At 45.4% G+C, this 17,167-nt stretch overlaps 1 protein-coding gene across 2 annotated transcripts in view; it reads right to left on the bottom strand.

Annotated features, from left to right (window-relative positions):
- iqch (IQ motif containing H) overlaps positions 1-17,167 on the bottom strand; it is a 178,074-nt gene that overhangs the window by 88,777 nt on the left and 72,130 nt on the right. For both annotated transcript variants that reach the window (XM_085968436.1, XM_085968437.1), the window contains one exon: positions 9,094-9,285. In XM_085968436.1, coding sequence (XP_085824562.1) covers positions 9,094-9,285 — 192 coding nt within the window. The remainder of the gene's footprint in view (positions 1-9,093; positions 9,286-17,167) is intronic.

The following is a 17,167-nucleotide window of genomic DNA, read 5'->3' as shown; positions in this document are numbered from 1 at the left end:
GCCATTTAAGACTGAGATGAGGAGGAATTTCTTCACTCAGAGGGTTGTGAATCTTTGGAATTCTCTGCCCCAGAGGGCTGTGAATGCTGAGACTTGGAGCATATTCAAGACTGAGCTAGATAGATTTTTGGACTCTAGGGATATGGAATCAAGGGATATGGAGATTGGGCGGGAATGTGGAGGTCGAGGTCGATGATCAGCCATGATCTTATTGAATGGCGGAGCAGGCTCGAGGGGCCCTATGGCCTACTCCTGCTCGTATTTCTTATGTTCTTATGTGCAGTGCCTAATATTCAGTTCCATTGCAGTCAATATCAGGCGCTGCGTATAACGGGCAGCCGATCCAATACCACCCATTTTGCGCCACCGCCTGAGATGAATTTCTAGCCCAAAATTATGGAGGTAAGTAGCACAGAGTACTAAACTCTGGAATTTGGTGAGTGAGGGAATTCGGTGAGGTGGGGGTAAGAGGTGCTGCTTGATACATAAAAAAATAAACAACTAGGGTTAAATTAGGATTGTGGGCTAAGTTACAGTAAAGACCTAAAGCATATAACTACATTTAATAAATTAAACAAGGTTATTACCTAGATTAAAAACTATTAGTAGACAATTGAGTATTTCAAAACTTGTTAGTTAAATAAAATACAATAGAGATGGCAGGGTAGGTGATGTGCTGCAGCTGTAGCATGTGGGAGCTGGTGGACCCCAGTGTGATCCACAGCAACCTCATAGAAAGTTACAGCACGGAAGGAGGCCATTTCGGCCCATCATGTCCGCGCCGGCCAACAAAGAGCTATCCCGCCTAATCCCACTTCCCAGCTCTTGGTCCGTAGCCCTGCAGGTTAGAGCATTCCAAGTGCACATCCAAGTACATCTGCAGTAAGTGTCTGCAGCTTGAGGAACTTCGGCTCAGAGTTGATGAACTGGAGTCTGAGCTTTGCACACTGCGATACATCAAAGAGAGAGAAAGTTACCTGGACACATTGGGCTGGATTTTGTCAATGGGTGCGCGTTGGGGGCGGGACTGCTGGTTTTCGGGTTTTAGTCCTGCCCCCAATGACATCCGGCCAACCCACGCTATTTTCCCTTGATTGACCTTGTTAAGCCCGCCCTGCGGGCTTAGCTGGCCAATTCAGGGAAAGCTGGTGACAGAGGACGTCAGTGTATGACGTTTCATCTGAATTGTCATCATTTGACAGCTTTGAGAAGCTGTCAAACACTGACAATCTCAGTTCTAAGGTGAGCCCTTCTACTGAAGACTCACCAAACCTCTTTCCTCAGCAGAAATCAGATGGCTGCAGCATCTGAGAATGCAGCAGCCATTCTGTTATCTCTGCCGTTGAGATGAGGCACCTCCGGATCCCCAAGGGTTGAAGGCTACAGGAAGAAACAAAGGTAAGTAAACTTTTTCTAACACTTTGCACTCATCTCTCATACTTACCTCTCCACACTTGCACCCATCACTCACTTCCACAGCGGACTTTTCGATCCCTCTCACCCCCGCAGACCGACTGCTCGCCTCACTGACCCTGGCGAGGTTCGCAGCCGTCGGGAAGCCCGCACTTACAGGGGTAAAATGGGGATAATCCTCTTAACTGCCTGCTAACAGGCAATTAAATGGCTGTAATCCCCTTCCCGCCTCGAGGAGACGGGTCCCTGTGCGACTTGGGTCCCGCCTCCTGGGAAGATGGCACGGAGGCGGGTTGGGAGCGGGTTCGGTACCCGCTCCCAGTTTCTGCCATTTTCCCGGCAGACCCGCCTCCATACCCGTCTCCCTCGGGCTGGCAAAACTCCCCCCTTTATTCCAGGAGGCAGTCACACCCCTTAGGTTAAATACTTCAGATTTGTTCTGTGGTCAGGGACAGGAGGGTGTGACTACGAGTGAGGCAGGTATGGGGATCCAGAAGGTAGCATTGGAGGAGCTTCAGCCCTTGCACTTGTCCAAGTGAGGTTCTTGCAGCCTGTGTGGACGAGAGCAGGGACTGCAGGGAGGATGAGCAAACTGATCACACCACCGTGGTACAGGGGGCCATTCAAGTTGGGGGAGTACAATGGAATGTAGTAGTGGTAGGGGACAGTATACTTAGGGGGATAGATACTGTTCTCTGCAGCCGAGAGCATGATTCCCGAAGGCCGTGTTGCCTGCCCAGTACCAGGGTTAGAGACATCTCCTCGGTGCTGGAGAGGAACTTGGAGTGGGAGGGGAAGGATCCAGTTGTCGTGGTCCACGTAGGTACCAACGACATAGGCAGGACTAAGAAAGAAGTTCTGCTGAGGGAGTATGAGCAGCTAGGGGCTAAATTAAAAAGCAGAACCACAAAGGTAATAATCTCTGGAGGTCATGGTCCATCATCAAAGACCCTACCCACCCCAGCCACAGTCTGTTCACCCTCCTGCCATCTGGGAGACGCTACAGATGCATTCGCACCCGTACGACCAGATTTAGGAACAGCTTCTTTCCCAGGGCTGTCATCCTACTGAACTCCACAAATAAACTCTAAAGCCTGCACATCTGCCAATGCACTTTATTATGGTTATGTTTATGTTAATATACTACAAGCCAAATGTATGTTGAATGTTTAAATGTCTTAATCCAAATGTACACTCTCGGGAGCCGCAAGCCTACATTTTGTTGTACTGCACTTGTGCACTAACAATGACAATAAAAGTTGATTTGATTTGATTTGATTTACCTGAGCCACGTGCAAATTGGCATAGGGTCAATAAGATCAGACAGTTGAATGCGTGGCTCAAGGATTGGCGTGGGAGAAATGGGTTTCGATTCATGGAGCACTGGCACCAGTACTGGGGAAAGAGCAAGCTGTTCCATTGGGACGGGCTTCACTTGAACCGTGCTGGGACCAGTGTCCTGGAGAATCGAATAACTAGGACTGTAGATAGGGCTTTAAACTAAATAGTGGGGGGTGGGGTTCAGGTGAGGGAAAACTTAGAAAGTTAAAGAGAAAGGGCAAGGCAATAGTGCAGGGTAGCGATAGGGGTAATGATAACCAGAGTGTGACAGGAAGGGACAGAGCATACTAACATAAGAGTGCACCAACAAATAGGGTCAGAGTAGGGAAAAATGGTAAAGAGACAAAATTAAAGGCTCTTTATCTGAATGCACACAGCATTCGTAACAAGATTGACGCCCCAAATAGAAATAGATGGGTATGATCTGATAGCCATTACAGAGACATGGTTGCAAAATGACCAAGGCTGGGAACTGAATATTCAGGGGTATTTGACATTTCAGAAGGATGGGTACAGTAGAAAGGAAAAGGAGGTGGGGTAGCTCTGTTAATAAAGGATGAGATCAGTGCAGTAGTGTGAAATGATCTTGGCTTGGAAGATCAAGATGTAGAATCAGTTTGGGTGGAGATAAGAAATAATAAGGGAAAGAAGTCACTGGTGGGAGTGGTCTATAGGCTCCCTAACAGTAGCTACATTGTAGGACAGAGTATAAATCAAGAAATAATGGGGGCTTGTAAGAAAGGTACTACAATAATCGTGGGCGATTTTAATCTTCATATAGATTGGACAAATCAAATTGGCAAAGGTAGCCTTGAGGACGAGTTCATAGAGTGTATACAGGTCAGTTTCTTAGAACAATACGTTGAGCAACCAACCAGGGAAAAGGCTATTTTAGATCTAGTAATGTGTAATGAGACAGGATTAATTAATGATCTCATTGTAAAGGATCCTCTCGGGAAGAGTGATCATAGCATGATAGAATTTCACATTCAGTTTGAGGGTAAGAAACTTGGGTCTGAAACTAGTGTCTTAAACTTAAATAAAGGCAATTACAAAGGTGTGAAGACAGAGTTGGCTAAAGTGGACTGGGAAAATAGATTAAAAGGTAAGACGGTAGATAAGCAGTGGCAGATTTTTAAGGAGATATTTCATTACTCTCAACAAAGATATATTCCAGTGAGAAAGAAAGACTTTACGAGAAGGATGAACTATCCGTGGCGAACTAAGGAAGTTAAGGAGGGTATCAAATTGAAAGAAAAGGCACACAATGTTGCGAAGATATGTGGTTGGCCAGAAGATTGGGAAATTTTTAGAAACTTGCAAAGGATGACTAATAAAATAATAAAGAGGGAGAAAATAGATTATGAGAGTAAACTAGCAAGAAATATAAAAACAGACAGTAAGAGCTTCTACAAGTATATAAAAAGGAAGAGAGTAGCTAAAGTAAACATTGGTCCCTTAGAGGATGAGACTGGGGAATTAATAATGGGAAACAAGAAAATGGCAGAGACTTTGAACAAATATTTTGTATCTGTCTTCACGGTAGAAGACAGAAAAAGCATCCCAATAATAGTGGAAAATCAAGGGGCAAAAGGGAGGGAGGAACTTAAAACAATCACTATCACTAGAGAAAAAGTACTAGGCAAACTAATGGGACTAAAGTCTGACAAGTCCCCTGGACCTGATGGCCTGCATTCTAGGGTCTTAAAAGAAGTGGCTGCATTGATAGTGAATGCATTTGCTGATAATACAAAGATAGGTGGGAAAGCAAGTGTGAGGAGGACACAAAGGGCTAGATTTTGTCAATAGGAAGCTTTTGGAGGCGGGACTGCTGCTTACCAGCTTTCAATCCCACCTCCACCAGCTTCTGGCCAACTAGTGGGATTTTCCCCTGATTGACCTTGTTAAGCCCACCCAGCGGGCTCAGCAGGCCAATTAGGGGGAAGTCAGTGACAGAGCATGTCAACGTATGACGTGCCATCTGTCAAGATTTTTTGAAAGAAGAAATGTCAGCATTTGACAGCTCTGTGAAGCTGTCAAACACTAACGTTCTGTGTAGTTTGATGAGCCCTTGTGTTCAGGACTCATCAAACCTTTCAACTTTGCAGAAATCACCTGGCTGTTGGTTCGAAGGATCCAACAGCCAGTCTGTGATATCTATAATGGAGATGTCGGGACTCCGGCTCCACAGCAGCTAAAGGCTGTAGGCAGAAACAAAGATAAGTGAACATTTTCTAACACTTTACACTCACCTTACATACTTACCACTCCACACTTGCACCCATCACTCATCTCTACATTGCACTTTCAGACCTCTCCGACTCCTGCAGACCTCCTACTTGTCTCCTACACCCTGGCGGGGTTCCCCGAGGTCGAGAAGCCCGCACATCAAAACGAAAAACAGGCAGTTAATAGGCTTTAATCCCTTTCCCGCCTCGAGGAGACGGGACCCGGGGCAGGTTGGCTTCCCGCCTCCTGGCAAGAGGGCACGGAGGCGGGATGGAGGTGGGTTTGCCACCCACCCCCAAATTCTGCAACTTTACCGGCAGTCCCGCCTCCATACCCGCCTCCTCGGGGCTGACAAAATCCAGCCCAAAGAGTCTGCAAAGGGATATAGATAGGTTAAGTGAGTGGGCAAAAATTTGACAGATGGAGTATAATGTGAGAAAATGTGGTGTTATCCACTTTGGTAGGAAGAATAGAAAAGCAAAATATTATGTAAATGGAGAGAGACTACAGAATGCTGCGGTACAGAGGGACCTAGGTATCCTCGTACATGAAACACAAAAAGTTAGCATGCAGGTACAGCAAGTAATTAGGAAGGCAAATAGAATACTGGCCTTTATTGCAAGGGGGATGAAGTATAAAAGTGGGGAAGTCTTGTTACAACTGTTGGTGAGACTACACCTAGAGTACTGCATACAGTTTTGGTCTCCTTATTTAAGGAGGGATATACTTGCATTGGAGGCAGTTCAGAGAAGGTTCACTAGGTTGATTCCTGAGATGAAGGGGTTGTCTTATGAGGAAAGGTTGAGCAGATTGGGCCTACACTCATTGGAGTTTAGAAGAATGAGAGGTGATCTTATTGAAACATATAAGATTCTGAGGGGGCTGGACAGGATGTTTCCCCTCATGGGGGAATCTAGAACTAGGGGTCATAGTTTCAGAATAAGGGGTCACCCATTTAAGACGGAGATGAGGAGGAATTTCTTCTCTCAGAGGGTCGTGAATCTTTGGAATTCTGTACCTAAGACAGCTGTGGAGGCGGAGTCATTGAATATATTCAAGGCGGAGATAGAGAGATATTTGAGCTACAGGGGAGTCAAGTGTTGTGGGGAACAGGCAGAAAAGTGGAGTTGAGGCCAAGATCAGATCAGTAATGATCTTATTGAATGGCGGAGCAGGCTCGAGGGGCCGAATGGCCTACTCAGGCTCCTACTTCTTATGTTCTTATGTATGTTCTTACAACAGAAATCCTCCCCATTTGCCTCTTTTAGCTCAAGTTACTGATTTCTCTTCTACTTCTTTTCCAACCTTGGTGGTGTCCTGCACTATAGACCCTGGGACCTTCACTTAGGGATTTGAACAAAAATAATCGGAGCCATTGAGTGACATAACAACCTGTAGGCTAATAAAATCGTCCTGTAAAGGAGAATGATAGCACAGAATAAGGTAACGTAGAGTGAAGAGGCCACAGATGCAGGTTAAGTGGTTAATGTTGGTGCCCTTGAACAATAGTACCTGCTGACCAACATTATCACTGAATGCAGACAAACATCAAATAGCAACTCTGGATTTTGTAATTGTAGTGAATGTAGCAAATAATAGTTTCCTTCGCCTTAGGAAACCAGGAGAACCTTTGCTGAGGTCTGCTAATATTTTTTCTTTCATTAAAATTCATTCAATTTCAGTGGCAGAATTGAAACTTTGCTTCATATAATCACAAACCATCCAGTTTATATAGTGCAAATTACTCTAGGGCCCTCTTTACGCTCTTGTACTAGACTGAAACCATAGGTTAGTTTATAACAATTAGCTAATGTCATGCAATCAGATTTAAGAGACAGTTTCTGGGACCAAGCATCTAAATCAGCAATTTTGATCCCTAAAGGGGAGGAAGAAATCTTGAACGGGGTGGGTTTTCTACATCCGAAGAATGGGCCGGGTAAATTTGGGAGTACGATGCTGAAGAGGGACAAAGCATATACAGGAAACTCTTTATTATCCGGCACCGACGGGACCGGCGTGGTGCCAGTTTATCAACAAGTCCGGATTACAAAGAGGTATAGTTAAAAGGTACGAGAGCTCCGTACACAGCAACAAATCCAGGCTTCCCTGTTGCTTAGCAACATGTGCAGGAACTCCGGCCACAGACCAAGCATCCCTGTTGCTTAGCAACAAATGTAGGAGCCCCAGTTACACAGCCACAGACCCAGGAACTGCCACTAATATGAAGTAAAACTTACCTGAACCTACTCCTTAATTTTGCCGGTTAACAGAGATTTCCGGTTATTTAGGTGCACCTTGCTCATTGAAAAGCTAACCTGCAGGGAAGGGGGCTGTGAAACACAGCCTTGTTGATATGAAAGTTCAGTCTTTGCATTTAGCAATGCACGGGCTAATCAAGGAGAGCGAGCATAGATCTGTTAAAGGCAAGTCATGTTTGACAAATCTAGTAGGTGTTTGTTGAAGAAGCGATGGATCGGATAGATAAAAGGAATGCAGGAGGTGTGTATATGGATTTTCAGGAGGCTGGTGACAGAAAATCAGGAGTATGCTGTAATGGACTTTAGCAGCATGGTTAGAAAGTTGGTTGACACAGGAAACAAAGGATTACAGTTAATTGGTGAGACCACACCTGGAGCACTGTGCACAGTTTTGGTCTCCTTATCTGAGGGAGGATATACTTGCCTTAGAGACGGTGCAACAAAGGTTCACTAGATTGATTCCTGGGATGAGAGGAGAGATTGAGTAGATTGGGCCTGAGGTGATCTCACTGAAACATATAAGATTCTGAGGGGGATTGACAGGGTAGATGCTGAGAAATTGTTTCCCCTGGCTGGAGAGTCTAGAACCAGGGGTCACAGTCTCAGGATAAGGGTCGGCCATTTAAGACTGAGATGAGGAGGAATTTCTTCACTCAGAGGGTGGTGAATCTTTGGAATTCTCTACCCCGAAGGGCTGCGAATGCTGAGTCTTTGAGTATACTCGAGGCTGAGAGAGATAGATTTTTGGACTCTAGGGGAATCAAGGTATATGGAAATCGGGCGGGAAAGTGGAGTTGAGGTCGAAGATCAGCCATCATTTTATTGAATGGCGGAGCAGGCTCGAGGGGCTGTATGGCCTACTCCTGCTCCTATTTCTTATGTTCTTAGGTTAATGGATGTTGCTCGGAATGGAGAAGGTTTGGAAGGTTTCGATAAGGTGAATAGTGAAAAACTATTTCCTCTTGTTGTGGAGTCAGTGACGAATGGTCATCAATTTCAAATTGTGATGAGAAAGGTCAGGAGAAATTTCTTTACACAGAGAGGTGTTGGGGAGTGAAGTGCTTTTCCACAGGGGGTAGTTGAGGCAGGGAACATGGCATCTTTTAAGGGTAAAGTGGATAAATATTTGAAACGAGGAGGATACAGGACATGAGGAAAGAGCAGGACAATGGGAATAGTTTTAGATTGCTCTAGCACACTCAATGAGCCAAAAGACCTCCTTCAGTGCTCTAAACCTCTATGGTTCTCTGATTCCATCACAACATTACGATAACTGCAAAACATCCCAGGCTGGTTACTAATTGCTGGTGCAATCGTTTTACCCAAGTGCTACAGTAAAAGGGTGATGTGCCTCAATAAATCCGAGACTCGATGTTAGCGAAACAAAACAAGGCTTTTATTGACTTAGAAGGTAACACACAGGAGAGAGGTATCTTCCATCCAGAGGTCTGCCGTACTGGATGTGCTGCAGGCTGGGCCAGCTTACATAGGGGCCAGGTATGGGCGGAGCCCTACACATAGTACAATACAATGGTGAGGAAACGGAACAGAGGTAAGGGAAATGAAACTGAAACCAACCACAGTCACAGGCAGTGATGAATGGAATATTTCATCACAAAGGGTAGCTAAAGGGCGATGCCTCATTAAAACAGTATGGGTTCCCCTTTGAGTTGAGGTGCGTAATTATAGTCAGTAATGTATGGGCACATGCATTTATTGCAGTAACCTTTGCAAAATGAATGGATACTGTTACTGGCTGTAAAAGTGGGTATATATTCCATTCTCCGCTATTGCCCAGTAATAATTTCCCTGCTTTTCCCCAAACCAAACATTGAAATCACAGTGTACATACCTGAACCCATTTCCGCTTCAGCCATACAAAAGGACCAATTTCCCTAAATTCCTTCAGAATCTGCTTATAACACTTCAGGTGCGAGACATCAAAATACGCAGTACCTCTCCCGCCAAATTCAATGTCCACTTTGAAGAGCCAACGCTTAATTTCCAGGTTTTCAAGGATAAGCATAATAAGGACTTCATGCATCTGCACAAACAGAATTTTAACAGCATAAAGTACACATTAAGTTATTCGAAAGAAGATTCTGAGCACTTTTATAAGTGGCATGCTGATCATTTATATTTATGATGAATATTGAACCACCTGTATTTTATGGGTCAGAAACAGAATAGAATTTTATAATATGTGTTGTAGTTATTAGTCAAACATGATAGATATCTTCACAGGCAAGGCAGACCGGATAACTCGTGAGCGATAACTTTATAAGTTGTGATCAACTTTTTGTGTTTGGTTAAATAAAATTGATTCCGGAGATGAGGGGGTTGACGTATGAGGAAAGGTTGAGTAGGTTGGGCCTCTACTCATTGGAGTTCAGAAGAATGAGAGGCGATCTTATCGAGACATATAAGATTGTGAGGGGGCTTGATCGGGTAGATGCGGTGAGGATGTTTCCACTGATGGGTGAGACTAGAACTAGGGGGCATAATCTTAGAATAAGGGGCTGCCCTTTCAAAACTGAGATGAGGAGAAATTTCTTCACTCAGAGGGTAGTAAATCTATGGAATTTGCTACCCCAGGGAGCTGTGGAAGCTGCAACATTAAATAAATTTAAAACGGAGATAGACAGTTTCCTAGCTGATAAGGGAATTAGGGGTTACGGGGAGAGGGCAGGGAAGTGGACGTGAGTCTAGATTCGGATCAGCCATGATCCTATTGAATGGCGGAGCAGGCCCGAGGGGCCGTATGGCCTACTCCTGCTCCTACTTCTTATGTTCTTATGTTCCCACATTCCCTCAAAGGACTTTAATTTCTTTTGAACTTTTTCCCCATTCTATGGCTGACTGGCATGATGGAGCTTGCTGCCAGGTCATTGCTAGGAAAGAAATGTCACACGGGTTGCTAGTCTGAGGCTGTGGTTGAGGTAGATACAGGAAGTTTTACTCTACATCTAACCATGCTATACCTATGCTGGGAATTTTCGATTCAGATAATAATAGGTGCCTGAAATAGAAAAGTGTTCCATTCACCAACACCAACAGCTGTCACTTCGATGAACATCACATGCAGATTATTGAGTGTCGTGTTTGTGTGAACGTGTCTCTGTGTGAATGTGTATCTGTGTGCTGTGGTGCTGTAGAGTCCCTTCAACCAATCTGAACACAGAACTAGAAATCACTGTACTTTCAACCAATTACATATCTAACCTTTGCCCAGACCAGTCACAGGGACTATTGTTCCTACAACCAATTAGATCTCAGAACCAGGAACCAATCGCATCGCAAAATCATGTAACCAGGTACAATCAGATTCCACAATCACCGCAATCGACTCCTCGCCCCCCTTCACTGTCTCTGATTTGTCACACTGCTTGTCCGACATCCAGTACTGGATGAGCAGAAATTTCCTCCAATTAAATATTGGGAAGATCATTGTCTTCGGTCCCTGGGATAAACTCTGGTCGCACTCTTGGTCTCGTATTTGACCCTGCGATGAGCTTCTGACCACGTATCTGCTCCATCACCAAGACTGCCTACTTCTACCTTCATAATATCAGCAACTCTGCCCCTGCCTCAGCTCATCTGCTGCTGAAACCCTCATTTCATGCCTGTTCACCTCTAGACTAGACTATTCCAATGCTCTCTTTGGGCAAAGATACACTAAATAACAGAGACAGACCAGGAAAGACACAAAGAGAAAGACTATCAGAAAGAGAGTTGTAGATAAATACAGGTACAGAGATGACAACAAGAGAAAGTGTGTGAGGCATACAGAGAGAGAGAGGAAAAAGACGGAGACAAAATGAATGAAACAAAAAAAAGTGACAGTAAGATTGAAAGAATTAGAGTGGGTGACAAGCAGAGCAACAGCTAAAGGAACAAAGAGAGGGAGGGAGAATTTGTTTTTGCCCGTGAACAACATCACAGAAGACCACTTGGTTCAAAAAAAAAGTTTCAAAAAAATAAGTGCAGGGATATTTTTCCCATCTGCTTTGTTCTACAGTATATGTGCTCCAGAACTAGCCTCTAGCCAAGCTGTTCCAGTACAGCTACAACACTGGCATCTATCCAGCAATGTGGAAAACTGCCCAGATATGTCTTGTCCACAAAAAGCAGGACAAATCCAATCCGGCCAATTACCACCCCATCAGTCTACTCTCAATCATCAGCAAAGTGATGGAAGGTGTCATCGACAGTGCTATCAAGCGGCACTTACTCACCAATAACCTGCTCACTGATGCTCAGTTTGGGTTCCGCCAAGACCACTCAGCTCCCAACCTCATTACAGCCTTGGTCCAAACATGGACAAAGGAGCTGAATTCCAGAGGTGAGGTAAGAGTGACTGCCCTTGACATCAAGGCAGCATTTGACCGAGTGTGGCATGAAGGAGCCCTAGTAAAATTGAAGTAAATGGGAATCAGGGTGAAAACGCTCCACTGGCTGGAGTCATACCTAGCACAAAGGAAGATGGTTGTGGTAATTGAAGGTCAATCATCACAACCCCAGGACATCGCTGCAGGAGTTCCTCAGGGCAGTGTCCTAGGCCCAACCATCTTCAGCTGCTTCATCAATGACCTTCCCTCCAACATAAGGTCAGAAATGGGGATGTTCACTGATGACTGCACAGTGTTCAGCGCCATTCACAACCCCTCAGATAATGAAGCAGTCCATGCCCGCATGCAACAAGACCTGGATGACGTTCAAGCTTGGGCTGATAAGTGGCAGGTAACATTCGCGCCAGAGAAGTGCCAGGCAATGACTATCTCCAACAAGCGAGAGTCTAAACACCGCCCCTTGACATTCAATGGCATTATCATCGGCGAATCCCCAACCATCAACATCCTGGGGGTCACCATTGACCAGAAACTTAACTGGACCAGCCACATAAATGCTGTGGCAACAAGAGCAGGTCAGGCTAGGTATTCTGCTGTGAGTGTCTCACCTCTTGACTCCCCAAAGCCTTTCCACCATCTACAAGGCACAAGTAAGGAGTGTGATGGAATACTCTCCACTTGCCTGGATGAGTGCAGCTCCAACAACACTCAAGAAGCTCGACACAATCCAGGACAAAGCAGCCCGCTTGATTGGCACCCCATCTACCACCTTAAACATTCACTCCCTCCACCACCGGTGCACTGTGGCTGCAGTGTGTACCATCTACAAGATGCACTGCAGCAACTCGCCAAGGCTTCTTTGGCAGCACCTTCCAAACCCGTGACCTCTTCCACCTAGAAGGACAAGGGCAGCAGGCACATGGGAACACCACCACCTCCAAGTTCCCCTCCAAGTCACACACCATCCTGACTTAGTAGTATATCGTCGATCCTTCATCGTCGCTGGGTCAAAATCCTGGAACTCCCCACCTAACAGCACTGTGGGAGTACCTTCACCACACGGACTGCAGCGGTTCAAGAAGGCGGCTCACCACCACCTTCTCCAGGGCAACTAGGGGTGGGCAATAAATGCTGGCCTTGCCAGCGACGCTCACATCCCATAAACGAATAAAAAATAAATTTTTTAAAGTATAGCAAGATTTCACATTAACAAAGACAGCTAATGCACTCAGATACATTACAATACGTCCATTAAATGAGTTAATAGGCAAAAGATGTTTTACTCTAAGAACCAAAAGTAGAAATGCTCCATTTTTCTCAGTTGAGATTTAAAAGTGAGCATTTGCAAGATCTTTTAACATCTGTACGTCCACAGAGTTCCAGAGTAGTACCTTTAGAATACAGATATCTTTCCCCCCCTTAGTTGTTCTTGGTTCATTGAAGAAACAAATTAGCTTTTCTAATGGATCTTGGTAGTACAGTATAGTACATGTGTGAATATTTTTAAATTTCCCAAGTAAACCCTTTTGGTTATATAGTTTGGGAGAAGCTATTTGTCACATTTAAACATAAAAGTAGCAAGGCCAATTTGATGTCTGTACTCTGGGGGAAATCCAGTTACAATTTAAAAAAATATAACATGGTAAATGTAGAAGTGTGTTCGTTTATCTTTGTTTTTCTGTGTTCAAGAATTTGTAGCTTCAGGGACATATTGACCAATCTCTGCAATCAAAATGTGCTTAAACACACAAAATAAAGATTTATGCTGTAGATTGAATGTCTAAATATTGGCCAGTATGCTGAAACTGGAAAAGCAAGTCTATTGCAGTGATTTCTCATCATAAAAAGGATCCTCTTTCTTTGTGAACTAATTTACACCACATACTCAAAGAGATAAAAAAAATTTGAAGGCTGAAAATATTAAAAATAAAATACAGGAAATACACAGAGGTTCAATCAGGTTCTAATGAAGGGTCCCATCCAAAACGTTAACCTGTCTTTCTCTTCCACTGACTGACATGCTGTTTATCTCCAGCATTTTTCTGTTCTTATTTCCTTGGCAACTCCTTCCCCGAAGGCATTTACTTCTTCCTGGGTACAGTTCCACAATACAGTAACTGGTCGTGCTCGAGTGCCTTGCCCATTGGCCTTTATTCGTGCATGAACCTCGACAATGAGCATTGGCAGGTTATGCATCCACAAGAGCCATCATAGCCAAGCATGATCTTGTCCTCACCCAACATCCACACGCACATGCATAGTTACCACATGAGACTCACTGGGTTGTAATCGGGAGTGGGAACACCAGTTGATGTTCTGACCCAGGGGCGCTGACGCCAACTGTAGCACCCCAACCGCTGCAACAGCTGGAATCAGCGAACTCAGCATAAGCCAGGAATCAAATCTGGGATCTTTTGGTTTTTGTTTCAAATCCCGTTCACCCATCACCCTACCTCCGCTTATCCCCACCTCCCGCTTGTCCCCACCTCCCGCGCAGACCAACGGTACTTGGGAAAATTAAACAGGTGCAGAAATGGGAAGGTGGTAGAGAAAATCAAAAGAAAATGAGGAATGGCCTTATAGACATTATTACAAAATGACCATTAACCATGTTGGATATGGTAAGTGTGTAATAGCATTCCCTGTTTGATTCCTGGTGGTAGGAAGGCTACAATTAACCTCATTGCCCCATGGCTACGGAGGGGAAAATTGGCCAGGCTGCCCACTCTCGATCACTAACGCTTGCTGGAAAGCATGCATGTGTAGATATGGCAGGATCAGGCTTGGCAGTGTTGCCCCAATAGAGGAAGAGCCTGTCAGCACTCGCTGTCCATGCTCACACAGATAGAACGGGCACCTGTCTGAGGTACCAGAGGGTATCCTGTGCTCATGGACCCATATCAGCAAGAAATCAACACCTCGCCTGTACGGTTCAGTGCCGCATCAGGCAATGCTAAACCATTATAGGGGTTTATCTTGTTTGATTTCTGTTACAAGAAAGCCTTTTCAGACCAGCACTCTGCAGAGGGTCCCATCATTGTATGTGTGTATTAATTTTTTTTGTGCAGATTCATGGTTTTAAGATTAATGGGAGAAAAATTCGGTTGCTTTGCGCCTCCCGTTACGGGGCGCAAAGCCACTAGTGCCCGGGTGCGACGCCGCCAACGCCTCCCGTGAAATTCAGCGGGAGGTTAGCGGCGGCGGTAACTGTTAGCGCCCTGTGGCGCTGCAGGTGATGACGTCATCGGCGTGCGCAGCGCCCAGCTCGCGCCCCGGCTGCGATCTTCAGTAGCGCCCCCTGACTTACCGCCGGACGCTATGTCCGACGGGGTCAGGGGAGCCTACCTGCGGCCGGGGCGGCGCTAATTAAAGGCGAGGTGCCGGACGCCCATTTTTGTTGCTGGCCGCCTGCCAGCACCTGCCCCCATCTGCCATCCCCGGCCTCCTGACCCGCCCCCCACCCCCTCCCCCCCACGGAGTGCCGGCTGCGCTCCGTGAGCCCGGCACTTCCCTTGAGTGCCAGGCTCTTTTGCCGGCACTCCGATCCCTGGTGGCCCAGCTGGGCCCCGGGTCGCGCTGCGCAAGGCCCCTCTCCTTTAAGAAGGGGAGGAAGGCCTGCAGTATCGCGGCACATAGCGCCGCGATATTCCCTTGCAGCGCCCCAAGAGGGAGGCGGGGCACTTCCAGTAGCGCCCCACTTCCCACTTGCAGTGATACCACTCAATTTCGGCCGCCGTGGTGCTAATTTTTTCGGGGCGCTAAAAGTAGCGTTCCGGCAAAGTTAGCGCCCTAAAGGGGCACGACTCAATTTTTCCCCAATGTGTTTTATTTGAAAGGCAAGCAAACCTATTCTCAGGCCTCTATTGATACCACTGTTGAGCTAGGTGACAGAGGAGAAGCCTGCAGATTTTCCCAATTCCCCGCAACCTCTGGGAGTGCAGTTCTTTGGCCTTCACACTGATGGTACATCCAAAATCAGAGACTTTCTGCGCAAACGGTGAACGACCCAGCCCTGATTGCCATCCAGTGATTGCTCCTGGAAAGTGTGTCTATGCATGATGGCAGGATCAGGGTTGATTACAATGTCCCCACGGTTGAATAGTCTGCTGAACCCACTGTCTAAGCTCGCACATGAAGAATGACCACTTGAGAGAGCACCTAGTGAATAGTAAATATACCCCAGCATGAGTCAGGCTTTAGGAGGTGCAGGGGGCCAGGTCTATATGGCTTAGTATCCCAATGGATCAGGTCAGTATGGATGGATGGTGAGGGCTGAGGCTATTGTGTTTGATTTCGGTTACAAGAAAAACTTTTCAAACTGGCGCTCTGCATGAGGTACCATGCGTCAATCTGTATGAAATGCTGATTGCGATCATCATTTATGTGCTAATTGAAGGGGAGAATAAAACTAAATATAAATGCTTGTTCTAACGCAAAGCTTTTTAGCACAAGTGAAACTTTATTACAGGTTACAGTAGCATAGTTTGCAAGTGGAACACTTAGTTTGCATGTTGTAATAGTTGCTTCTGTTTCCTTCCCTTTCATTTCCAAATCTCCCATAAAAGTCTGGTTAGAAAGTTTTGCTGCATCACTAAAAATGTTATGTCTATATATTAGAGCAGGCAGTCAGGTGTGGATTACACACACGCAAGCTGTACAAGATGTTTTCAGTTCAGGTCATCCTTGAACAGCATGAGCTTTTGCACATTTTCTACAACTTTTAAAACCTCCTCCCCAAGCACCACAGTCTGTCTATTTTGTATGTTATATAAAATTATTATTAATAATAGTAGCTTTGATTCCAATTATAAGCAAAAAATAGTTTACGCCACATCAGTCAGCAGGTTTCGAGAAGGTAAATGAAAAAGTATCATAAGGCTTAGCTTAGCTATGGAAAAGGAGAGGACCTGAGTGAGAGCGGAGCAACTCAACACAGGCAGAATTTGAAAGAGTGATGTCAGAGTAAAAAACCTAAAGTGACGTCAGCACAAGGGAAGGAGCTGATTGGTGAGTAGCTGGTGAATAGCTGGTGAATGTTTTTTTTTTTAAGTTTTAAGTTTATTTCTGCTAAGTTCTGCTAAAGAGCACGGTCGGAGAGGGGCTCTTCAAGTTAGGGGCTGGGGTTAAATAGCTGGTCAGAGATAAGACAGGAGCTTGGAGATTAGTAACTGTTAATACTACATTAAATTAGTAACTGTTAATACTATATTAAATTAGTAACTTAATAATATATTATATTGGCCCAGAAATTCGGGTCGGGGGCTTCCCGCGGGTGTAAGCCCCCTACCTGCACTTACCTTGCGCGCCAGCCGTTGAGCTGTGGGCCCGCGTGGAATTCCGATCTGGGGCCTGGTCCAACTGCCGGCGCGCTGTGCTTGCTTATCCCAGGGGTGCAGTTAGTTCGATGTGTCCCCTGGGATCACGTGGGCCATGGGGAGCCAATCGGAGCAGGGAATGCTCCATTCATAAGTTTGACAGGAAGAGCTGTCAAAACTTATAAATACTACGGCCCCAAAACAGCACTAAATCTTCAAATAATTTTTTTTTAAACATCACATTTTTTAAATAAACTATAAA

Source organism: Somniosus microcephalus, chromosome 27 (genome assembly GCF_052327205.1).
Source record: "Somniosus microcephalus isolate GS21.2 chromosome 27, FLI_Smic_1.0, whole genome shotgun sequence".
Classification (NCBI taxonomy): Eukaryota; Metazoa; Chordata; class Chondrichthyes; order Squaliformes; family Somniosidae; genus Somniosus; species Somniosus microcephalus.
This window is presented reverse-complemented; position numbering and strand designations above follow the sequence as displayed.